This window comes from Emydura macquarii, unplaced genomic scaffold (assembly GCF_026122565.2).
Source record: "Emydura macquarii macquarii isolate MOO-44397 ecotype Brisbane River unplaced genomic scaffold, CSIRO-AGI_Emac_v2 contig_2948, whole genome shotgun sequence".
NCBI lineage: Eukaryota > Metazoa > Chordata > Testudines > Chelidae > Emydura > Emydura macquarii.
Genome location: NW_027133085.1, coordinates 46,368 through 72,452, shown reverse-complemented (window position 1 = coordinate 72,452; position 26,085 = coordinate 46,368). Strand labels below are relative to the sequence as shown.

The window sequence follows — 26,085 nt, the reverse complement described above, 5'->3', positions numbered from 1 at the left end:
AAACTCTGGTAGAGGGTTTCCTGTTTCCTAGCAGGACTTGTTGGACTTGAGTGGAGCAGACCCACTCCTAAACACTTAGACATGGAGCATTCATGCTGTCAGGTGCAGGGAGGCTAGGTTCGGATGTAACAGTCGACCGTGGTCTTGTGAGATCAGGTTGGGTTGGGTGGACCCAAGGGGGGGCCACCAATAAGTCTAGCAACATCTCGAATCAGCATTGGCATGGCCAGGCCAGAGCTATCAGGATAATCATGCTCTGTCCCTCTTGACCTTTATGAGGACTTTGTGAAATGAGGGAAATTGGTGGGAAGGCGTACATCAGGTCGCCCGATCACGGTAGGAGAAAGGCATCGGAAAGTGAGCTGCTGTCGAGCCTTTGCAGGGAACAGAAGCAATGACACTGAACAGAAGCGATGACACTTCCTGTTCGATCTGGTAGCAAAGAGGTCCACTTGCGGAGATATCCACCTCTGGAAGATGATTTTGGGATCACTCATGGCAAGAGGAAAAGGACCTGCTGAGTTGGTTGGCCAATGTGTTCCTAACCCCTGGGAGATGTACATCTTGTAGGTGGATAGCATGACCTATGTAGAAGTCCCATAGACAAAGGGCCTCTTGACAAAGCGCTGGGGACCGCGGTCCCCCTTGCTTTTTGATGTAATACATCAAAGCTGTATTGTCTGTCAATACTTGCACTACCTTGCCAGACAGCTGGGGAAGGAACACCTTGCAGGCCAGTCAGATTGACCTGAGCTCCCTGACATTTATATGTAATGCCAGCTCCTCCTTCAGCCAAAGACCTTGGGTCCTGAGGGTGCCAAAGTGAGTGCCCACCCTAAATCCGAAGCAACCAATACCAGGGGAAGTGTTGTGCATGGGGCTGTGAAGGGGACCTTCTTTGACATGTGATGCAGCTGCGACCACCATGCTAGAGAGGTAAGTATTGGTGAAGGGATCATGAGGACCATGTCCAACTGGTGTCTGGCTGGGGAGTAAACTGTCACCAGCCACATTAGCATAGGTCTGAGGTGTAATCTCATGTGCTGGACCATGTAGGTGCAAGCTGCCATGTGCTCTAACAGCCTGAGGCATACTAGTGCCATGGTAAGGGGGGTGAGCTGTGACCTGGGCTATAAGTTCTGATATGGCAAAGAACCTGGCCTCGGGTAGGAGCGCTCTGGTCTGGATGGAGTCAAGACCCGACCCAATGAATTCTATCTTCTGTACTGGTACCAGTGTTGATTTTTGTTTGTTTATTAGCAGGCCCAGTGCTTCACAGGTGGCCTATACAACAACGATGCTGTGTTGGACTTGAGCCTTTGAGTGGTCCTTGATGAACCAGTCATCGAGGTAGGAGAAGATTGCCCCACTGTCTGAGACAGCTGCAACTACTGCCATGCATTTGTGAACACCCTTGGTGCTACTGGTAGACCAAAGGGAAGTACTGTGAACTGGTAGCACTGCTTTCCTACTACAAATCATAGGAATCTTCTCTGGCCCTGAAAGATAGAAATATGGAAGTATGTGTCCTTTAAGTCAAGGGTAGTGTACCAGTCTCCAGGATCCAGTGACAGGATGATGGAGGCCAAGGAGACCATGCAGAACTTCAACTTCTTGAGATATTTATTGAGGCAACACAGGACCAGAATGGGACAAAAGCCCCCTTTTGCCTTTGGGATCAGAAAGTAGGAGTAGAACCCTCTCACTCTCCACTCTTGGGGAATTTCCTCTACAGCACCAACCCGTAGGAGGGCTTTCACCTCTTGGGTGAGAAGTTGCTCATGAGAGGAGAGTGGGGGGGTGGGAACATGGAAGTGAAATTAACTGAAGAGTGTACCTGACTGCTATGGTTTAACACCCATTGGTCTGATGTTATAGCAGTCCAGGCCAGAAAGAAGGATGCAAGGAGGTCTGAAAATAAAGGGGAGGCTGAATCCTGGGTAAGGGCTAGTAGGTCACCCCCAGGTGCACCTTTAAAAGACTTGCCTACCCTCAGAGGGGTAGAGGCTTGAGTCCGATTAAGAGGTGGTAGCAGGAGCCTGTCCTGGCGTCTTTTATAACCCCTATTTTTCTTTTTGTAGGGCTCGCTCCTGGACTGGCCCCTGAATCTCTGTGGCTGTTGGGGCCTGAAGTGCCTCCTGGCAGTTGACGGGGTGGAGACCCAAAGAATGGAGGGTGGCTCCAGAGCCCTTTAAACCATGCAGTCTTGTGTCCGTTTGATCTGTTAACTGGGCTGCACTGTCGAATGGGAGGTCCTGAATGGATTGTTGGCCCCCCGAGGACTGACCAGATGACTGAAGCCATGAGGGTCTTCTCATCGATATAGCCAACGCCACTGTCCTAGCCACCGAATCGGCTGCATCAGAAGCTGCCTGGAGGGAGGTTCGGGCTAAGGTCTCCCCCTCCTCCAGTATAGCCTCAAACTCCAGTTTGGAGTCCTGAGGCAGGGAGTCTGCGAACTTAGCCAAGGAATGCCAGCTGTTTAAATCATATCTCCCAACCGGGCTTGCTGGTTTGATATGCGTAGTTGTAGGCTCGCAGTTGAGTAAACTTTTCTGCCGAAGAGGTCTAATTTCTTTGCCTCTTTACTCTTGTGGGCTGAACTTGCCTGCCCTGTCTGTCTCTTTCGTCGGTAGCTGTTTCTACCAATGACCCTGGGAAGGATGGGTGCCCAAATATTCAAATCCCTTTGTGGGTACATATTTGTTTTTGGTCTGCTTAGATGTAGGGGGCAGGGAGGCTGGGGTCTGCCACAGGGCCTTGGCTAGCTTCACCACTCCCTCATGGACCAGGAGGCAAGAGGGCCACCTTAGATGGGGCCACTGCTGCCAGGATATTGAAAAGTTCTTCTGCAGGTTCCTTCAGCTCCTCCACCTGAACACCCAGGTTTCAGGCTATCTGCTTCAGCAGCCCTTAGTGAGCTCTAAAGTCATCATTTGGGATAGTGGCAGAGGGCCCCGCTACCGCCTCATCTCGTGAGGAGGAGGATGATACTGGCAAGAGTAAAGGGGTGAGTTCTTCCTCCCCAGCCAGGGTGGCCCCTCCCTTCTGGGACTATGGTGGAAGTCTCAGCCTCTTGGTCTGACTCAGGACTAAGTCAGGTGGTGGACAGGTGACCACAGTTGATCGACTCTCTGAGGCCCCTGAGAATGACTGTATGTGTGACCCTGGAGCAGGGGGAAACCCCCATGGGTTCCAAACTGCCATGGTATGGGCCATTGTTCTTGTGGCCAAGCCCCTGCAGGGGGCCCCATGGTGAAGCCTGTAGGTGTAGAAGTGGATATCTGTCTCTCGGGCAGGGCCACCTCCTCCCCTTCTGAGTCCGAGGAGTCTTCTCTTGGAGACAATGGCAGTGCCGAATCACTTCCGAAGTCACTTCCACTTCCCCACTGTGCCAGGAGGAGTGGTGCCTTGATACCAGGCAGCAGTGCCAGGGACTGGGGTGTCACGCATCTGGCTACTACTGTCTTTTGGTGACTGATAATGGTGAGACAGGGACCAGTGCTGAGATTCTGGAGATTGGTGTTGAAATTCTGGGGACCGGCAACCATGTTCTGGGGACTGGTGACAACTCCATGGACCAGTAACGTGGGTCCAGAGACCAGCGCCATGAGCGATGCGGTTCCAGGGACTGGTGCCAGGAGTCCAGGGGGCATCGGTGACCCGCAAGGGCCCGGAGAGCAACATCTTGGTGAAGGGGATCACTGCAGGGGCCTCATCATGGGCTTCTCCCTGGATGGTCCCGCAGTCCATGGTACTGACACGGAGTCCCAGTGCAGGGGCCTCTCTTCTTGAGGTGTTGGCGGCACAGGGATCATCAGGAGGTCCTTAACTGCTTGAAATGGCTCCAGAGCAGATGGTACTGTGAGGTGCCAGGGACCCCTGCTGCTTTTAGGAGTCAGCAGTGGGTCCAGAGATGGGCTGGGAACCCTAAGGGGTGAGGCTATTCCTGACTCAAGGCCTGGTGGAGACGAGAGGCCCAGCACGGGTCTCGCCTGGTCTCCTGTGCCCCTTTTGTCCCTCCTTGGTGCTGGTGAATGCCCTCTCCCACTGTGTTTTCTTGAGCTGCTTCTTAGGCACTGGGGATGGTGATCAGTGCTGGGAGGTACTCGGTGCCAAGGCGGGGGGCAACCCACACTAGTGCTGATGTACTCGGCATCAAGTCTGAATGGCCCAGCTCAGAGGCCAGTCTAAGAGCTGACTCCATTAGAAGGGCTCTCAGCCTAATGTCTTATTCCTTTTTAGTGTGAGGTCTGAACCCTTTACTGATCCTGCACTTGTCTCACATGTGGGCCTCTCCCAGGCACTTTAGATAGCTCTGGTAAGGGTCATTCAGCAGCATCAGCTTCTTGCAAGAGGCACAAGATTTGAAGCCTGGGAACAGGGGAGTACCCCATCCCTGGGGCTTCATCCCCTTTGAATCTACAATACAGTGTAAACGAAATGCTAACGACCTAACTAACTTTAGCTATATATACTATTACTAAGAAGAGAACCACTGGGTTAGAAGAGCTTGCTGAAGCAAGAGGATGTTCCAGCACTGTCCTGGGGAGTAAGAAGGAACTTGGGGGGGTGGGAGGAGATGTCGGTGGAACCCTATATACTGGTGCATATGCGCATGACCCCAGAGGGCAGTAGAGCCAGCCCTATGGATACCACTAAAGAAAAAATCTCCAGAACTGGTGCATGTGGCGCACACACACCTAACATACAATGGACATGAGCAAGCACTCGAAGAAGAACTTTCCATACTACAGATGGAGATTCTTCGTTTCGGATGCACAAAAGATCATGAAGGGGCATATGACAATTTGTTTTAATTCCTCTTCTAAACTGTTCAAAAAGGCATAAGCATACTGCACTGGAGAATGGAAGGAACAATGTAAACCATTTTTTCCATCAGCTAACTTCAAACCCCACAAAAGAGTCTGAACCCCTTTTTTAAATGCAAAAAAGAATCCAACCTTAACTATAGCATCATTGTTGCTCTCTCACACTACATTATTCAGTTGGGTAAATTGTTCATTAAAAATTCCCAATCCAAAGGTATTATAATTATTTGTGGCAGAAGGTCATGTGAAGCTTAACAAGGGAAGTTAGGTAGGGAGGGACAAATTTATAGACAGCCTCAAAGGCGGTGACAGGTAGTTTAAATCTAACGCAACAGAAGATGCTAGTGTAGGGATTCAAAAAAGGGAGTGATGAAAAGAAGTCAAACAGCCATGAGAGAGGATTTTAGCGGCTCAAAATCAATACATTAGTTTTAAAAATTAATGCTTCTGAATGCACTGAACTCAGTGGTATTTTAAATCACATTTTTTCAAATCTTGCTCTTCTGAAGTGTCTGGGGTACATTCAATATGTATCATTTTAGGATATGTCTATATTGCACATGCACACACGTAGAGTACATACACAATACATATCTCTAGCATGGGTACAAAGGGCAGGATAGACAGTAAAGCACTGCATAGGTGAATAAAGACACACCTGAATCCTGAAGACATGTGCCCTACACAGCTCTCTATACGCTCAAGCAGTACCTTCCCCATCTACATCGTGATTTTTTAGCAGTGTTGTGTCCCGCTGCCTCCCTGCTACTGGAGCCTTTTCCTGCTGCAGGGAAAGGCTCTGGCTGTGGGGAAAGTAGCACATCCAAACATGCCCTTCTCTGAAAGTGAGATGGTGGCACCATTTTGATGAACTCCTGATGCCTGTCAAAATATGCAACCATACATTAGATTGCCAAAGGCTAAGATGGTGAACAGGCACATTTAGATGTGATGTGACGAGGAAGGCAGCAGGGATTGTACGGGGGGGGGGGGGAGAGGGGGAGGGCTTGGGGGAAGAAGGAGGGGGATATAAAGGGACTGTGAGCTATGGGGTATGTATGATAGCTGGGATAGCAGCTATGGTTCCTGGACAGTAGGATATGGGAGGCATGTATTGGTGGATAAAAAGATGGCAGGGGTAACAGGAACAATGGGGATGGTAGGGCAGCCTTGGGATATGCAAAGGTTGGAGGAAGTAGGTATGGCAGCAGGAGATGCTGTGGATATGGGCAAGGAGATGGTAATAAGAGTGATGCATGGGGGATGTATGTGTTTGCATGTCAGAGGGAGGGGGTTTTGGAGAAGGGGAGAGCAACAGGGCTGTATTATCCATTAGGCACAATAGGCACAGTGCCTAGGGCCTATGAAACTTTCAGGGCCTATATTATATATAATTTTTTATTTTTATTTAAAAAACTATTTATTAATAGCTTAAAATCAAATTAATTATTTTGGGCGGGGGGCCTACGAAGTCAAGTGTGCCTAGGGCCTACGAATGTCTTAAAACGACCCTGGAGGGCAAAGAAGAATGGTGGACAATGGGAGTGGGTAGGGAGAGTGGGGACTTGAATGAGTGACACATTAGATTGATGGAGGCAGCAGGGAGCATGGGATTAGCAAAGAAGCCTTAGGACACAGAATGAGAGGGGTAGAAAGGCAGGGACAGCAACAGGTAGTTGTGTGGATAGAAGTGGAGGCATTGCGATGATGTGGTGGAGACAGTGGCATGGCGAAAGGAAGGCTGGGAGACAAGGGGTGTGAAACGACAAGCTGCTTTGTGTGGATTGGAATAGGAGCAAAGAGACGGGGGGTGGAGTGGGGGAACACGACGACCAGAGCACGTGCAGGAAATATGTATAAGAAGCAGGACGCACAAGCACCTGAAATACTCTCCTGCTGCTGAAGCCTCACTATGCCAATAACAGCTGAAGGTACCAAGACAGAAGTGCTAGAGGTACCAAGTGACGCTGCAATAAGGCACCATCAGCACAGAGGGACTGGGTTCAACCCCACAGTCCCAGTTTTCCCCCAGGCTCCCCACACACATCGCCACTCACCCCACCCCACCTCCCCCAGATGTACCATCAATCTTCAGCCAAAGCTGGACCATTTAAGAATTTTTTTCTGAGAGTCTCACCTGTTTTGTACTCTTAAAGCAAGAAAATGATTGATTTTTGGGATCTGAAAATAACCTCATTTGCAGATGCTAGCACCACATAGGAAGTAGGCTACTTTTAAAAACAATTAATGGCATAATTTTGAATTGATAGACAATTCATCATAATGGTTTCTGTCTAAATAACAATGTTAGTAGCTGGTATATTTGAGATCTAGTAGATGCTTCAGGATCTCAACTTTCATTTACATTACAATTATGATTTTAGGTCTTGAAGTTGTCAAGGAAATCCTGAAACTGTGAACTAAGTAAAACTGATGCAACATTATCTGACTGTCATCTCTTGTGCTTTTCCCTCTCCTTGGCCCAAACCACCCAGCTGTTACTCCCCTTGGGCTGCACCACACATCTTGTCACCTGCCATGGCTATCCTGCACACAACTATTAACATCCTACTCCTTGCCACATCCCCACTCGCACACTTCTCTGAAGGGAGTAGGCAGCCATATGTAGCACAGGCAAGAGAGAGTTGATCTTGGGCTACTAGAAGATTCATTGGGCAAAGAAACAAGTATTTGTGGCTATACAGCTTGGGATATGAGAGGACCGTACCAAGCAACACACAAAAGATCATAATCTTTATATGAGGGAGGGATTGAGAAAAGTATCCACAAACTTTTTCATTTCTATGAGGCTAAGGAAGGGTGGTGTCAGCCACTGGGTGATGCCTCTCCTCTTTTTGCCTTTCAAGACAGGAAAGAGGGAGGAGGTTCCTCATGTGCTGCTGCCACCTCTGTTGTTGACAGGCAAATAGGCTAATACTGAAATTCAAGACTGAGCACCTCACTAAGATCTAAGACCCAGTCCAACTACTGGGTTTGTGCTGTTTGCATGATGACCAGAAACAATAAAGTTAAAAAAAATGACACGCTTACCTCTCTGAAAACAAATTTCTGATTTTCAGGAATATTCTGAACATTGTCTTGACACAAGTACATCGTCAAATAGTCAGTCCCGGAATCAACTGCTGCACAGGCTTCAGGCTGCCGGGTGTTGTAACGTATCTCGTTATGGGATGTATATTCGAAAAACTGCCAATCCCCAGAGAGGAAACAAAGGACAATAATTTTACATGTGCAGTGTGTAAACAAAAAGCATTTTATTAGAAAAAGGACACAGTAAAGGTAAAAGTTTCCATATCTCAATGTGCTAATAAGTTCACTTAGAGTTATCAGGAGAGAAATTCTGATGAGAGTTTTTGTTCCAGGAGTCTTGACTACTAGCACTTACTTTACTTTCTATGGGAAATAAATCCTGCAGTACCATTATCATCACATATTGTTTCTGGTAGCACCCACAATGTGCTAAGTGCTGTACAAACATGAAGCCGGGTTCTCTATACTGAAAAAGTTACAATCCTTATAGGTTGAATAAAAAGTGTGATTGTAATACAATGGATTTTTTATCATTTGAAAACTAACACCACACTGGTCAAGAATATCATTGTGCAATGTATGTGACAATGTTGTATGTGTAATTATAGATAGTCGCTGATACTATGCTTTAAAGCCTATGACTCAAAAGTGTTTAAACCAAGCATATCAGGGCCTAGGAAGAACTGATAAACAGGCTTTCTCCAGACAAAAGGAAGAGGCCAATACCTCAAACCAGGTGTGGCCAAATTCAGTGGGCTGTTCATTTGTATTGGAGATTGCAGGGAGAAAACATTTACATTGTGAAATTGCAGCAGGAAGCATCACCTTGGAACACACACCAGAGGACGCCTTAAATATGGTGGAATCAACCCCCCCAGAAGAAACAGGACACTGAACCCCAGGGGATCATTTTGAACCTGGAAACAAAGGCAGGTTTTGAGATATAAGGGGACACAGAAAGATTTTGGATTATCCTTCACCTGAGGAGACAAGGAAAACCAGCGCCATGCACTCTGTGGGGATCCCGACTAACAGTTAGTCAGCTATTGCTGTAGATGGAAGACTGGTGAGGAAACTACCTTGAACAAAGACTGTAGCTTATTAAGTTAGGTCTTAGCCATTAGAAAGTGTATTTTTACTTTTGTGTTTGTAGTCATTTCTACTTTTATTCCTTCTACTTAGTACCATTTAACCTATATTCTTTGGTTAAGAAATTTGTTTTTATTTTTACGAAAGATCAACACAGTGCTGCGTTTGAAGGAAGGCTGTGTTTACCCCAGTTAAACTGATGAACTGTAATGCACTGACTCTTTAAAAGAGAACTTAATACCTTCTGTGAATGTACAATGGTAGGGACTGTGCATTGCAGAGAGAAATCTCTGAGGAGCTCAGGAGATGGAGTTCACTGATTGTTATCTGCCAGGCACAGTTTGGGCTGGGAGAGCCTTGAGGAGTTTGCCAGTGAGGAAGACAGATGGGTGGGGAAGGGAACTGACACACAGTCTAATCTCCAGCAAAGTTCACTCTTGCTGAGGCAGAGGTAAAACAATGGTTCACAGCTCTGGGTGCCCCCAACAACACATTACAGGAGTGAAAGACAGTTGTGCACGTTAGGAAATTTGGCCAGGGAAGTACAGGAAGTATTTTAGTTTGAGGGTAAGAGGGGAAAGGCTTTTTCTAAGATGTGGGAGGGTTCACCAGCTTGAATAGATAATTAAATTGGGGATGATGTGTGTGCGCGATATGGACTGCCACTCCCCAACTCCCACTTTTCTCTACTTCTTTCTCACAGACTTACAGCCTCCACTCCTCCACTATGGAAACATTCAGCGAATGCTCCCCATCTTATTGTGGAACTAAGACTCCATCTACCACAATGCAACAGCTGCCTTTCTTTCTTCTGAGCTAAGTATGCAATGGGGATGAGGTTTTTCAAAATCTCAGCATGCATCTACAAATGAATTAAAGAATGCTCATTATGGGTCAGGATGGGGGCACCAAACAGCAAGAACCTGAAAGCTACAAATCCACCTCAGGAAAAGCAGGAAAAAAGCTTTGGGTTTATGAAGACCTCCAAAGTGTTTATTCAGTTGGCCAACAGCAGCAGCTTTACAGAACAGAGAGAGACTGTGGGCCTTGTACGTGTGGTGGCCTCTACCCACTCTGAAGCATGTGTTCTTAACATGGTCTGGCACAGCTACTAACTGGTTTATAAAAAAATCCTCTGAACTGTCCTCCTTGAGCAACAATATTTCAATAAGAAATGCTACTGACAGTTACTGAGCCCATGCAAACTGGAAAAAGATGGATTTTATTTAATCCGATACCTAAAAAGATAGGAGGGGTTAAGCCCATTGTAGATTTTAGAGACCTAACTGAGTATGTGGCCAAAGAAAAGTTCAAGATGGCCATCTTGGAAACTATTGTGACTCTTCTTGAGGAAGGTAATTTTCTCTGGGCCCTACAGATGCCTTGTGCTAGGACAGGATAAAGAACATTTTAAAGTTCAATGAAAATGCCTGAGACAGCAGGTTTTAATAAAGATCATGTTGAATGTTGGATGCCATGGTTCAACAGTATTTGTAGCACCCAAGGTTTGTCTCCTCATGAGACAATCTCAGTGGGCACTGAGAACCAAGTGAAAGCAAGCCACAAACAAATTCATATCACATTTGGGTGCTGGAAAAGACAATCAGTCTTGATGGCACTCCAAGGCCAACCCCATTTAGATGTTGGCTTCTAAATTCTATTAGTTTAAGCTGCAGTGAACCTGGGATGACATTTGGGGTGGGAAGACTGTGCAAACAAACTTCACACTCAAATAAATATCTGGTATTTCCAGGAATAGTTGCTGCTTGTAAGCGTGCTCTGGAGATGAGGGTGGTCCTAGATGTACTAAGGTTCTTCACAGACAAGGCAGCTAAAAAGGTTGTCCTGATTCAAGAGACAGTGTTCATCAACAAGCAGGGTGGCACAAGTTCACACTCCTGTGCTGGGAAATCACAAATGTGTGGCAGCGTGTAGTGTCTCTAAGTCATTTCTAATCACTACTTACTTTGCTGGAAAGGAAATCACAGCCATAAAGAAGCTAAACTAATCCACAATGGACACTCACGAGTGGTCCTTAGATGAGGAAGCAGTGGATTTTTCTCAGGCATGGGGGGGGGAGGGGTGTGTCACTGGAAGTAGATCTTTTTGCTGTGCACCTGAACAGGTAACCACTAGTCGTCTGCTCTTGAGACCAAAAGAAAACTGCTTAGAAATGAGAAACCTTATCCATCCACATGAGAAATAAGCTACTTTTCAACTAGTACTTCTGGTAGAATAATTCCTGACTTCGCTCACAAGAAACAAAAGTTCAATTACCTTAATACCCTCAAATACTGGCCCAGAAAAATACAGATCTTGGCTCTACTCTGTAGATGGCAGTAGATGGTCCCAGACAGAGTCGGACCACAGATGATCACTTAGAACAATGGCACCCCACTACTTCCCATCCGAACCTGTTACAGATCTGCCACCTCCAGCAGGTACATTCTGTAGGGCTGTGGGAAAAACCCTTAGTCTATAGGAAAGTCCTATCTGATTTCCCATTCACTCGCCTCAGAGGGAAGGAGAGCCAATCAAAGCTGTTGCAGTGGCAGATGGATAGACTGGATCCTCAGCCTGTGTGGAAGGCAGACCTCTGCCTACCATCTCCTAGCTGAGTAAATAAGGGGACTGAAAGCATCAGTGAAGTGCTCACTCCTTTGAACTCACAGAGCTGGCCAGGAACCGCTGCTCCTTGTTGATTCTGCAGCTCCACATATGCCCTCTGTGGCACCCTCCCCGCACAGTGCCTCCATGTACCTTTGACCTCCTCTAATGTGCCTCTGACCCCTTCTCAGGCCTGCGTTTTCTTCCACCCCTGATTTCCTCATGGGTTTCTGCCCCCATGTGTCTTTAATTCCCCATGCCCTGACAACTGGCCCCTAGACCCCGGCTTCCTGCCTTGCTCTAAGAGTCTTCTGGGAGGGGCCTCTGTGGTCTTCCCCTCCTTCCCCATGGTTTTCATGCATCTGACGAAGTGGGTTGCAGCCCACGAAAGCTTATGCCTGGAGAAATTTGTTAGTCTTTAAAGTGCTACAGGACTCTCGTTGTTTTTGCTGTTTACAGACTAACATGACTACCCCTCTGGAACCCCTCTCCTATCTTCAGGGGGTAGGTGGTTGCTCCCCATCTTCCATGTACAGGGGTGGGGGAGCATGGCTCTGCTAAAGCCAAAGAGACTGTGCACTGGAAATTTTATAGGAGGGGACGTGGCCTCCCTCAACTAAGGATCTGCTCCCTGGCAGATGAGTTCTGCCTGCTCCAACCCCGCTGGCTGAAGGTAGGTCAACCCACATAGATGGGGTTTGCTGGTGTTAGGAAGTTTCCTCATCACACAGGTAGAGAAACCCCACCTCCTTGGGGGTTAGGTACCCTAGCCAGTAGGGTTGGAGCTGGCAGAGCTAGCTTCAGCTTCCAGCCTCTGGATCTTTTTATGCCTTTGTCCGCTAGGTTACAGCTTTCCATTATCAGAATACACGTACCCTTGTAGGTACTTAGAGACCATGATTTACAGCCAACTCTTAACCTTTTCTTGAGAAAACTAAATGGACTGAGCGTCTTTAGTCTGTCATTGTGAGGCCAGTTTTTCAGACCCTCAATCATCATTGTAACTCTTTTGTCAACTTTTTCCAATTTTTTAACATCTTTAAGTGTCGACACAAGAACTAAACCCATTAGAGTGATAATATCACCTCCATTCTTCTACTCAATATTTCCCTGATTACACATTCAAGGATTGCATTTGTTTTAACTTGACAGATATTACGCCACTGTGACACACTGTACCTCAAAGTAGCACCTTGTAGTCCCCATATTCATCACTGTATATGGTTGTGATATTTCATACAAGGCATGTCTCACAAGGTATCATATGAAAGGTCATGATCTGCTGAAACTTATTGTTCTGTCAAAATATGTATATTGTTATTACGTATGATGTTACGAGATTTTGCTACATGGTTGTTACTGAAATATGTTGAGAGTTTGGGAGATGCCCACTGCTAGTTCTCCACTGACTAAAAGGGTGGTGACCCAAGTGGACGTTGAATGACCATTGATCAGCAAGGGAATTGCTCAACTCTGTAACTCGGCAAGGCCCACCAGGACATGCCTTGGCCAGTATCTTTCCAGAGACATGCATTGAGAGTAAAAAATAAGGGACAGTGGCATCATGAAGCCACCTCTCTCCTCCCCCGCCTCCACTGACGGCAACAAGAACACCAGGAAGACTTTGAACTGAGGAGATTGGTCTCAGGAACAGAAGGAAATTCAGCCTATGTATTAAGAACTGTAACTTGCCTGCAACATCCAGTGGGGGTGAGAAAAGCTGTTTGATTCAACTCTTGCTATATCTAAAAGTTTAGGATGTAGAATGCATGTTTACTTTTTATTTTCTTATGGCCTTTATACCTACTACTTATAATCACTTAAAATCTATCCTTCTGTAGTTAATAAACTTATTTTAATGTTTTATACTTAGTGAGTTTGTCTAAAGTTCTTGAGGGAATCTGCTCAGATTAAAAAGACTGGTGCATGTCCACTTTCCTTTGACAAATTGGCAAACTAATTAATGAGCTTGCACCATTCAAGAGACGGCCTTAAGCAGTGTAAGACAGTATATTTCTGGGGTGCCTCCTGCAGCAAGAGCCGTGATCGAAAACAAACTGGATGCTAGTGGCATTATGAGACCTTCCCTGTTTCCTTACTGAGGACAGTGCCCAGATGAATACTGTTTACTACACCATCTGTCATGGGGTGTATTACTCTGGTTCCTAATGTGCCAAGAGATGGATGGAGCAGTGGATAGGTTAAGGGACTCATTACAGATAGCACCTTTTTAGAGTTCCTTCCTATATGGGAAGCATTTGGTTTACAGAGAGGAGCTAAGGGAATAAAGTGATTGATTTCTGGATTGATAACCAGGCCATGATTTATATAGTTAATTTCCAAGTATCTGGCTATGAAGGCTACGAGGATTTGGCCTGCATTACTTGGAATGTAATATCTACTTCAGGGCTAAGCATGTCGCAGACACTAATCACATGGGATAACAGTCTCTCTTTCACTTACCATTGGAAAGGCTTTGTCAGTCTGCTTTTGCTATAGTGCCCAAGCTTCTATGGACTGGAGATGCCTAAGAGTTTGGGCATTCAAAAAACTGGTCTATGGCTGCAGGCACCTTGTGATCATATTTTTGCGGGTTAGAACCCAAAGGTCATCAGCTCTTGTTCTTTCCAGACTGGACCAGCTAGAATGCTCAGTGCATTTTCTCTGTTTCAGAGAAATGCTGGATTCCTGGACCAATGGTTTGCTCCTCCTCAGCATGTGGAACAGCTCATTGGGGAGCTTGATAAAGGCGGCTTCGCTTGCTCCATACTGGCCTTGTGTGGTATCCAGCTGCTGTATCATTTGGGGCCAACAGTACCCTGAGCTGTGTCAGGGTTTCACGGCATGAAGGACAGAAGAGGATGAGGCCAAGTCTCAAGGCCGCGTGAAGGGTGAAAGGCCAACCTATCATTCTTTCTTTGTGTGGTCATGGCGTGTCTACACAGAATAGCCAGTATGGAGCTGGAGGCTCTGCTGCTCAGGCTGCCTTTTCAAGCACATTCTGAGTGAGTGAGCTGGCTGCAGTGGCTAGGGTAAAGCCTTAGTCAGCAGCCCTTCTCCTGGACCAGCTCACAAAACCAGAAGACTTTTACATTTCCCCCCATTTGTCTAAAAATGATCAGTTGTGAAAGGGAACAGTAACATCCCTGTGCGGGGGCATTATATTGTGATACCTTCACAACAGAATTAGAGTTCATTTTCTTTTATTTCTAGTCAAGAAAAAGAATAATTGCAAAATGTCATCCTGTCACAATAATCTTTCAGAAGCACGAAAATAATAATTCTCTATTGTTTTTGCCCTTTTACCTCTGACATGATTTTTTTTCTATTGGAACAAAGCTGAAATTAACATGTTTTTATTGAAAAATCTTCCATTAGAATATGAAAATATTTTTTAAAAGAACAGAAACCCCCTATATAAAATTACTGGGTAAGTGCCTTTGGGAGTTCTACCATTCTGATGGATGCGATTAGCTCCAGTGGCAGTCCATGAAAGTAGTCACTTCTTCCTAACAAGAAACTAGCTGACTAAATTATCTGTTTATCTATTTCATTAATCTTCTCACTGAACTACTCATTTGAAACAGCATGTTGTGGGAGGAGGATTGAATAGTGGAAGAGGGAAAGGGATGACATTTAGTGTGCTTAAAATCGAAGACGTGCCTAACCTTAGCCAGATCCCTTGGCTTTATGATATATGATCACACCCCCACCCTTCATCTGTCTTTGTCTTCAGGGCAGGGACTGCTTCCTGTGTTTAGAAAGTACCTACACATTATGGCCTCTACTGCAATCTAAAGTACAAATACTATTAAATACTAACACTGATAATACTGGTAGTAGTAATAAATCTTACTGCCAATAAATCCTGGCAGGAACAAATCTGTTCTCAGTTTGATTCAAATGGAAACTTGGGATGCCATTTACCCCAACTCCCATAAAAAGAAGGCAAAATGGATTCTGTATTGAAAGTTTCCCCTTGAATATATGTTTGCTCACATGCCTTTATATTTTAATTTTCTTCATAGACAGTTTCCAGAAGTCTACAAAGGTGACTGGCAAACTGCATGGCTCTCCCCAACTGTGGTGCTCCTCTGAAACCATTTCTCCTTTTCAGAATATCTTGTCCCCCCTTCACCTCCCCAAACCCAGGCACCTGCCCAAGTTTTCTAGTTGCTCCTGCCATACACTTACACTCCTCTGCCTCACAACCACACACCTAGATAGTTCACCATCCCTCCTATGATGGGCACACCACATCTCCTCAGTCCTGAAAGGAACCAGAAAACATACCAATATGGCGGATAAGTCAGTACATCATAAAGAATGCTGGCATGTGGTGGCACCAATCAGTCTTCGTTAGAGTTATACGAAACCCCGGCATAAAAACATGGCTTACTCAAATATCTTAAGTTATTACAGTCCTGGAACCCTGCAGCTCTTTCAGACATTTAAGGTCTCATGACTATATGTAGACAGGCCAAAACTGTACACAAAACAAAACTAATTTTTGTATTTGGTATTCTGAAAATGAGAAGTATGGTGAAGGATGACAGCCAAATATTTGAGGCTAAAAGGCTTCAAACCAAGAAAGTAAAAACCAAAGCTGAGAAAGAACCAGGTTCTAAGAGAGTTTAGAAGAAACATCTTTACCCAGTAGGGCAATTAATATGTGGAACAGACTAGAAGAGAAGCTGCAATTCTGAGTATATATATATATATAAAAAAAGTTAGACAAGTATTCAGATGAGAAAACATTTTAAAAGGTATAATTGCTTGACAGATGTGGGGTGACTTAGATGGGTCAACATGGCCTAGTTATCTTACAAACATGACTGAGAACTGTGAAAACCTGACTTCAATTTTCTATCAGACAGATAAAAATTAATAGAATCTCATGAAGAAACCAAAAATAGAAACGGTGCTGGCTAAGATCACATTGCAGTGGCCACACGTCCCCTCAGAAATACTGCAGAGCATTTTTACTTTGTATCATACATCTTAAGAGTGTTAATCATAACATTTCTCATAACTAGAGTAAAAAAAAACCCAAATCTTACCTGATTTTGTCCCATTCCATGGCATGGGTATAATATGATTCTGTGCCCTGTTACTTCATGCTCATTTGGAGGGTTGTAATCAAAGCAGTAATTTGCCATTCCTCTATTCTTCAACTAAGTAAGACAAAAGATCATGTTAAAGTATCAGCCTAAAGTAGATACATTTGTGTCACTTCATACTCCTATGTTGTGTTATGGGCTTCCCACTCGGAGCTCTGAACCCTGGTAGAGTTAGTTTCATTGAATCAGGGCCTGGTAACAACAGACCTGGCAGAGGTGACTTTGTAAAACTGAACCTGATAACAGTGGACCAGAGTAGACCTCGTGCAGCTGGCTCTGCTGAACCAGAACCTGACAGCAGCAGACCTGGTGGCAGCGACTTTGGCAGACTGGATTGGCGCAGACCTGGTATTGCTTACTTGATTGGACTGGGCCATGCCTGGCAGAGGTGGATGGAAGACACCCACTTGGATTGCCACAGAATCAAACTGAATTCATGAGTCAGGTTTGGGTGCGTGGGGAGTGTGTCTGAACAGTAATTTGCCCTCCAGTAAACTAGACAATTAATCACTGAGCCCCAGGAGTCTGCCATATTTCATTTTTCAAAATAAAAGGTATTTGTGTTTCATGTTCTCAAGCACTTGTGTTTTCAGAGTGGAGAAAAAGCCTTGTGAAGGCAACTAGTGTTTAGGATTTAAAAGTTCCTAAAACCTGCAAGTGGATTCAATTTTAATGGGGACTTGAACCAAATGTTTTATTTATTTTTAGAAGGGACTAGTCATCATGTTGAACCCAGCCCTCCCTACTGCTATTGACACCTTGCAGAAAGATTACCTTATGGTTTTTTTAAATTAAAAAATATTCCACAGGCAAATCAATAAGGACTTCCAATTAATAAAAATATCCAAGATAAACAAATGAAATTTGAAAATGAGTTGAGCCAGGGCATAATGATAATTCAAAATTTTATACGTTTGCATAGGCCCATATTAACCACTTAAACAAATGTAAATTTGCATAAAACAAAAAAAATTCTGTAAATAAGCATTAAAGCTAAATGCCTCTTTTACCTGAATCCTATTATGTTGCATATAAAAGAACAAACAGGCAGGGTTAGTTTCCCTATGACTACTGAAGGTATAATTTTGCTTCTCCTCAAGTACTAGGTGATAATTATATCCACAGATACCAGTGCAGGGAATGAATAGACGAAGAAATTAGGGAGCTTGCCAGTGAAAATGGATAAATCAAAATAAAACAACTAAAAGGGTTAAAAAAAAAGTTACCTTTTTATTCCACAAATATTTTTCTTTATTTTTGTTTGCGTCCACTTTTACCTACAACCCAATCTTCTCTTTCCAGATTTTTTAATCCATTTGCACTGTAATACTTTTAGCCTCAAGAACACTCCTCACACACCCTTCTCCAGATGTTTGTCACCATTTTGGTGAGTGCATTAACACCATTAATCAACATATGACTAAACAATAAGTGCAGTTTTGACTTTTAATAGATCTCCATCTGAGCAGCTGTTCATACCTTGCAGTTTAGTGGTACTTTCCAGAACTAAAGGAAATCTCCCTGGCTTCCTTTTTAATGTAGAATGGCTTGGTTTGAAGGCAGTTGCATTAGAACCTATTCTATCTCTTTTGAAAATTATTGTAGTTTGACCAAGATAAATTTTCATTTACATTTAACACTTTTAAAGGGCTACACACAAAAAGAGAAAAGTAAAATTGAACAAAACTTGAAACTATAAAAGTTAAAAAACAAACAAAGCCCAACACTTGCCTCCAATACTTACAATATCTGATATAAAGGAATATCAGATTAAAGTTATGCTGAATGATAAATGACTATAATTATTTTACTCAACTAAAATCATTAATGGGTTTCTTTTACCCTCAATCTCTGACTTCAGAGTTGCTCAGAAATCTAAATGTGTTGCCATACTGGCTGTTTAACCCAACTGGAAGATCAACAAAGTCAAATATTGACCACAGCTGTCATCCCCAGATGGCTACTCCAAGCAAAGAAGTCACCAAGAGTGCTCCAGCATAATATTCTCCTACCCATACTCCATTACACATCTCAATGATTATCTCTCAATTTAAGTTATCCATCTGTATTCTACAATATTATTGACTTTTAGGAACAACACAGTTTTGTGTCTGTGTGCATAAGTAAACTGCAAACAAAATTACTGCACATGCATACAACTTTTCTTTGTATGCTGTACAATATTAAAATAGACATAAGGGAGAGGAAAATTTAAAGATGATTTTGAAACTGCAAATTCAAAAGAAAAAAAACACTGTATAAAAGATGCCTAAGTACCTTAAATTTCAGTTCAGAACAACTTTTTATATAGTGTTTGTGCTCCATCATTGTGTCATCTCATCTTTGTGTCCCCTGCATATATATTTCTGTTATGCAGACAAACATGTAGGGCCAGTATTTCATCTTGATTATAACTGGATCTCTTATTTTGTGAACTCAGGCATTTTCTAATGTAATTTTACAGCCATAAACTAGGCCTTTTAGAGATCTAGGAAACTGATACATGGGTACAACCAAGTACTAAGCATCTAAATGATGCAAGCTGCACCTGAAGATATTTGCACCCATAATCGACAGACAAAAAAATAAAGGTTTGAAAATCTGGTCCTGAAACCATTTATGCATGAATTCATTAATCACTTGTTCCAAGGCTGGAACAGATGACAGGGGGTTTGTAAAAACACTATCTTCTCCCATAAACTGAGAAAAGACAGTTTGCTTTGTGCTGACAAAAATCATGGCATGATAGTATCCTTTTTTTTCCAACATGTATCAAACAAGGATAAGTCATCCAAGAAGAGTTAAAGTAAGAGTCTAAACAGAAACTTAGCACAGGATTTTACATTTGTCTGAGACTTACCTTAATATTTTAGTAGAATGCTGCATTAAAAAAATAAAAACAAGAAAATATTTGTTCTCCTTATGTAGTGTTTAGTTCATCTCATAAAAGCTATCAGTAATTCTGTCCATACAGGATTTCTCATTGTTTCTTTGCCTACATACATTTTTGTCTTCCATGCGGTGTATTCTGTAACCACCATTAGTCACCCTTCTAAGGATAGGTAATAAACTGCAATTTTAAAATATCCTGAAATATTAGGAACCATTTCTGAGAGGAAGACAGGGTGGAATTTTCAAAAAGTGCTCAATGTTGGCTCATTGTCACGGGGAGAGGAGTCAGACTTCTAATGCTTAGCGCTTTTGAAAATCCCCCTTCTAAAAATCATAGGCTAACTGTGTTTGTGTGATCAAAGGATCTGTCACCTTGAAAATTCCATGAAAATACTTCATCCATTTGAGATTCAATACTGAGGCTAAGATTTTAAAAAACTGATGCCTAAAATTAGACTCCTAAGTCCATATTAAATACAAAAACTAATGTTATTTAAGTAGCAAAGTGAAGTTTGGAACTGTTTGGAATCCATTTGCATATTATGTTTTCCACAGGACCTTTGCCTCATTCAGTGCATGGACAACTTTAAATCTAGCATTTCCTAACCTTTGAGCATCTGACTATGCAAGCTAAATAACACTTTTAATTTAGTTTTTTAACATGATTCCCGAATATTTCAAAAAAGAAAAAGGGTAAAAATAAATCCTATTATATACAAATGCAACCTATGCATCAGTAACAGATTTTGAACCCTAAAACTTTACTAACTACGTTAGCAGGCATATTCTGAAATTAGAAGCCAGTTAACATTTCTGCTGATGCACAAGCCAGAATGGTATCCTGGTCACTCCCCTTTAGCTATATTGGCATTGCAAAACTAACAAGAATAACGGGGAATACAAACTTTTTTGTTTTTCAAGGAAATAGATGTAAAGTAAATCGAGATATACACAAGAAGCAGGTCTACTGATCAAGTGTGTAACATTTATATATGAGTCACTTCTTCAGAGAGTAGAACCAAAGTAACATTCTCACTCGAGGACATTTTAGTTCCTGTTAGTTTAGTTTAGTTAGAAGTATATCAATATTAATGAAAAAATGGAAGATCAGTTAATTGTAAATAAATATTATTTGCGTAGAACTGGAGTTCTTGGAGTACATCAGCACTGATCCACACTCTTGGGATGTGCCTGGCCCTCCACACAAGCCCAAAGCCCTCTAGAAAGTTCTGACTGTTGGGACCCTTCCTCAAGTCATGGGATATTTTATCTAAGGCTCGACAGATAGGCTATATCACTGACTCTCAGTTCCTTCCACTTCCTCAAAGCCTGTTTCAAGTCATTCATTGTGTTTTTGGTTATACTTTTTTCTCTGATGTTGTTTCACCTTCACTACCTGTTAATGAGAGAAATTGATGTATCTTTTGTCCACCCCACACTGGCACTTAAGGGGTTAAAAGCAGCCATAGGGAGCCTGCGTGGGAGGCAGCCAACAGGAGAGAGGCTGTGAGAAACAGCCAATCAAAGGTCAGCAGGCCCATATAAAAGGAACTGCACGCCAGAGCAGAGCAGATGTGGCCTGGAGTCTGAGAAGGGAAGGTTGTCTCCCCAATAGGCTAAGAAACCTATAGCACTTGAGGCAGAGCTATTGCTGGCAGGTACCAGGGAGCCAGAGGAGCTCCTGGTGGGCTGCTGAAAGTGGATAGTGGCAGGCACTGAGAGCAGGTGAAGAAGATGCTGGGACTGGGAGTAGTGGCCCAGGGAGATAGCAGCAGGAAGAGGAACTAGCAGTGCAGCAAAAGGCTGCAATTCACAGGGTCCCTGGGCTGGGACGTAGAGTAGTAGGCAAGGTCCCCTCCTCTTCTCCCTCCTCACCACTGGGAAGTGGCAGGATAAGTAACTGCAGGCACCACTGAGGACGTGATGGGATGAGAAACTGAAGTGGCCACTGGCAAAGTGGCCTGACTACTGAGGAGTCAAAACCTCCCCCGCAAGGGGGGGGAACACAGATTGTGACTTAGCCAGCGGGCTGAGTCAGGAAGAGGATGCTGTAGTTCTGCATAGCTGAGGGAAGGGCTACAGCCAACTGCAGTGACAGTGTGATAGTGCACAGACTACGGACATGGGCGCTGGCCTGGACCAATTCCCCAGACAACCCCCAGGAGGCGCCAGTCCGGCGGTAAGCACGTGCGAACCCATCACACAGCTCAATGCAAACAGATGATCTGACTTCTTAGCAAGCTCTTTATCCTTTGACTGATTCTTTCACTTGTTTCTAATCTAGCAGAACAAGACTTTATTCTTCTGAAATATTTAAAGAATTTATTATCTATGTTTGTATATTAGGCTATTTGTTCTTTAACAATTCTTATCTGTCTGTAGTCTTGATCCTGCAACTTTTACTCAAACAAAAATTGAAGTTAATGGGATTGAATGATTAAAGTTAATGATAGTTTTGTATGAAAGAGGATAGTATCAATAGAAATAATACCAACTCTCAAAGTGAGGGTCTGTTTTGAAAAGTGGCTGGAGTTGCAGGATTTCAGTTATTGTCTCAAAGATTTTGATATCAAACTGTGCTAATTTTACCAGAAAAAATATTTTCTTTTTCCAGTTCTGCAACTCAAATCTGCACTCCTCAATAGAGTTGCATAAGCGTAATCAATCACAACTCAGGCAAAAATGTTTAAGACTGAGTCACTTATATTTAAGTCTCATCCATTCAAGCAGAGACTCCATTTACTTACTCAGAGGTCCCGAAGAGTTGTATTGAACAATTGAACTTTCATGTGGGGTATTGCATGGCTTCATTTTATCACCTCTTTTGTCAGTATGTAATGGGTCTGTTAGGGGAGTGAATGAGGAGACCTGTGCGATGGTATTTTCAGTACACTGACAACACCCAGATTTATTTCTCCTCTGAGAAAAATTCAGTAGAGTCAGTTAAATGGTTAATCCAGCACTTGGCAGTACTGGGGTATGGATTAAAGCAGGCCCGGTGTGGCTCAATCTGGACAAGACTGGTTGACTGAGGTTAAAAACCAGGTGTCAGAACTTTCTCTAGGAAGGGACCCAGATTATAAACTTGGGGTAACCACAGCTGTCCTTAGAAGATCAGATGACATTTAGGGTCAAGAAGCCATTTTACTTGTCCATGCCTGGCCAGAAGGGTACAGCCTTTTCTTTCAGATGTGGATTTTGCTACCATCATCCATGCTTTTGTCCTCTCAGAATAAGATTATTGCAATGCATCTTAAATCTATCTGTAAAATGCAACTGGTGCAAAAAGTGGCTGTCCAACTGGCAATTGAGGGTACATCTACACTTCAAAAACAAAAACAAAACCCGTGGCAGTGAGTGTAATAGCCCAGGCAACTGACTTGGGTTTGTGCTACAGGGCTAAAAATAACACTGTAAACATTCCTGCTTGGGTTGCAGCCTGGGCTCTGAGACCCACCCCTTTTTCTGGGGTGGGCAGGCATCTCTACACTGCTATTTTTAGCCTTCAGCATGACCCCTATGAGTCAGAGTCAGTTGACCGGGTTTCTGAGACTTGCTGCAAGAGTATGGGTATTTTTTTGTGTGTAGATGTACCCTGCGTGTCCTAGACAGCACATGACACCTGTGCTCAGGGATCTGCATTGGTCAACAATTATCCACTGGATAAACTTTCAAGTGTTAGTTTTGACAAATAAAGTCCCAAAAGGTCTGGGACCAGAATATCTGAAGCATGACTACCCTGCACCACTCCCCATGACAGAGCACCAAGCTGTGATCACTGGAGGTGCTCATCCTTGACATAATAGAAAGAGGACAGATGGCCAAGCATTTTTCATAAGGGCTCCACAGCTCTGGAATACCTTCCCAAACCTGGTCCAAAACAGTTGAGATTTGTCAATGTTGATGGCATACTTTGGAGCCTGTTTGAGGAAAGTTTAGAAAATGTGGTGCTGTTTGGTGTACTGGAATGTTGGCATTTTTTACATTAAGAACTGCTGCTTGGTAGAAGGTGTGATGCTAACTGAGATGTGTATTACATATAACCAACAGCATGCTCAGATAATTGGTGTGGGTGCTTTTTATTGCTACAAATAAAAATAGAATTCTAAAATTAAAATTCATTAATAGAATAAAAATAGTTTTATTTCATGACTATTAGTCTAAATTTCAGTTATGTTCCTATATGCTTAAGCACTTCTCCTATTTTCATGTTCAAAACTAAAAACAGCCGAAAACCCCACCAAATGCTTTTCCCTCTTATCTGTAATGTTTTAAGAAATTTTGAAAGCCATACGAGAGTAACCCCATTAACCCACTTCAACCTTAATTTTGAGCTGCAATTTATGACAGGTTTTAATCTTACTAGTACTATTTTACTTTATATTAAAATTCTAATACCTATGAAATTTCAATGTCTGCCAATTCTAAATTAAATTCTACTAAAATTCAAGATTTTCTAGAATGAAAATACAGGTACACCCTTATCTTCCATACTTAACTAATCAGAGAGAGGAGAAAATGACTTAGAGACATTTTCTAGACACCGATTGAAGCATGTTGCCTACCATTCCAAAGAAGCCAGCTCTGTCTTCAGGAACATGAAGTTCTGGGTAAATATTCTCTAAGAACCATTTGAAGTCTTTACATTTGAGTTTTTCTCGAAGCAGCCTCCTTTCTGTCACATCTCCATAGGGCTCCTACAATAAAATAAAATAAAGTAAAATAAAATAAAAGAGAACAGGTGCTTTTTGTTAGATTAGCAACATGCACTATTAGGAACCTCATCCAGCAGTGCTTTCCCAAGAAAAAAAACAAACAAACCATTGCTGGGCCCTGGATCTGATTTATATATAATTAAATATATTACTATTTTAACAGCAAAAATTCTTTCAACACAGCACAAATTAATAATTTTTTTTAAAAAAATATCAGTTTAAACTGAGAACACAGTAGTAAATTCACTGTTAAGGCACTTTGGCTAAATATTTGAAAGTCTCAAAAAACAGTGCATGAATTTAAGTTAAGAGTGCTAAATTATTCTCACCATCTATTTACTAAATCCTCTCTAAAGACATCATTAAACTTAAATGTGTTAAAGTTTGGAAAGTCTCAGTTAAGGTTGCCTTTTGTAGTGAGGAACGTGGCCTCCCTCAGAGATGGACAGGGAGGGATGGCCCAACCCCTGGTGGGCAGAGCCAGGACACCCAAACCTGACCTGTTGGAAGCAGAGAGGTGGGACAGGAAGTATAAAGGCAAGCCCTCTAGCTCAATTCGGCTGGAGCTGCCAGAGGAGGAGGAGGTCTCTCCCCCTTTGCTGGTGTCCAAGCTCTAGAGCTGCAGCGCCAGAGCTGCCTGCAGCCCGGGACCTGGAGAACTTGCCTGCAACTCTGAGGGCCTCTTGGGGTTACAACTTGCAGTTTACCCTAGGGAGACTGACAGTGACCCTGAGGCCCAGGTACTCCAGGAAAGGGGGGTAGGGGGGAGCCAGACAATTGTCCAGTTGTGTTGTGGCCTGAGGCCATGTCAACGAGCTTTGGCTGGAGCCCTGCTGATGGAATATTCCGCCACCGTGAGGGCCCTGGGCTGGGACTTGATAGAGTAGGGTGGGACTGGGTTCCCCCTACCTCCTCCCTCGCTGCTGACCCCACTGTTGGGGTGGCAGCTCTCTTGGTACTCTCTGCTTGTGAGCCCCTAAACTTCCCCACTTGTGAGCCCTGAGAGACTGCTTCCTTGCCCTGCCCTGCAGGAGGGCCTGGGACCATAGAACACTTGTCTGTGGGAGGGGTCAGAGCTGCATCCCCTCATCCAAACACTAATTCCCCCTTCAATCTCCAGCACTCACAAGACCACTGTAGTGAGGGAATGTGGCCTCCCTCCCAGACAGACAGGGAGGGCCAGCCCAACCCCCTACACCTTTGAACACTGTATCTTGTTAGTTAGTAAGTTCAATAATAGAAAACAAAATTTAAAAATGGAAACTTTAAGAAAAAGCCAACACTCAAACTTTTCACTTGATACAGATCCAAATAGAGCTCACATCATTCTTCAAATCAGTTTTCAAAATCAACTTCCTTCCATAGTCCAAGGGTTCTCAATTAGTGGGTCACAACCCTATTTGCAATCCCCAGCTTTCCCAGAGATTGTGACCACCTTCCTTTTCCTCTGCCCCTTTCTTACCCTTTCATTAAAACAAAAGTAACTTTCTAGCCCTCATGACTGTGGAAATAACCTTGAAAACATGAAGTGAGCATAAGACCAAGGGCTGTGAAGCCTGCTTGAATTGGCAGACAGCATGAAGCAAAAGCTCTGATTTATGAATTATGTTAATCTCAAATCAAGATCTTATGGAGTCAGACCCTGCAGCCATGAAACCTGGTTTCTTTCCACTGTATCATGGAATTTGAGGCTCAGGGTGGAGGGGGGATGAAAGACCTGCATAGAGCATATTGTGCCAGGGAATGAGATTCCCCCAAACATCCTAAGCACAAGATGTA

The 26,085-nt window shown here is 43.6% G+C and overlaps 1 protein-coding gene across 1 annotated transcript in view; it reads right to left on the bottom strand.

Annotated features, from left to right (window-relative positions):
• Positions 1 to 26,085, bottom strand: part of GALNT12 (polypeptide N-acetylgalactosaminyltransferase 12) — a 76,519-nt gene that overhangs the window by 6,699 nt on the left and 43,735 nt on the right. The window contains exons 7-9 of the mRNA XM_067569887.1: positions 24,157 to 24,288; positions 16,640 to 16,753; positions 7,884 to 8,039 (exon numbers count right to left, since the gene is read on the bottom strand). Of these exons, the coding sequence (XP_067425988.1) occupies positions 7,884 to 8,039; positions 16,640 to 16,753; positions 24,157 to 24,288 (402 nt within the window). The remainder of the gene's footprint in view (positions 1 to 7,883; positions 8,040 to 16,639; positions 16,754 to 24,156; positions 24,289 to 26,085) is intronic.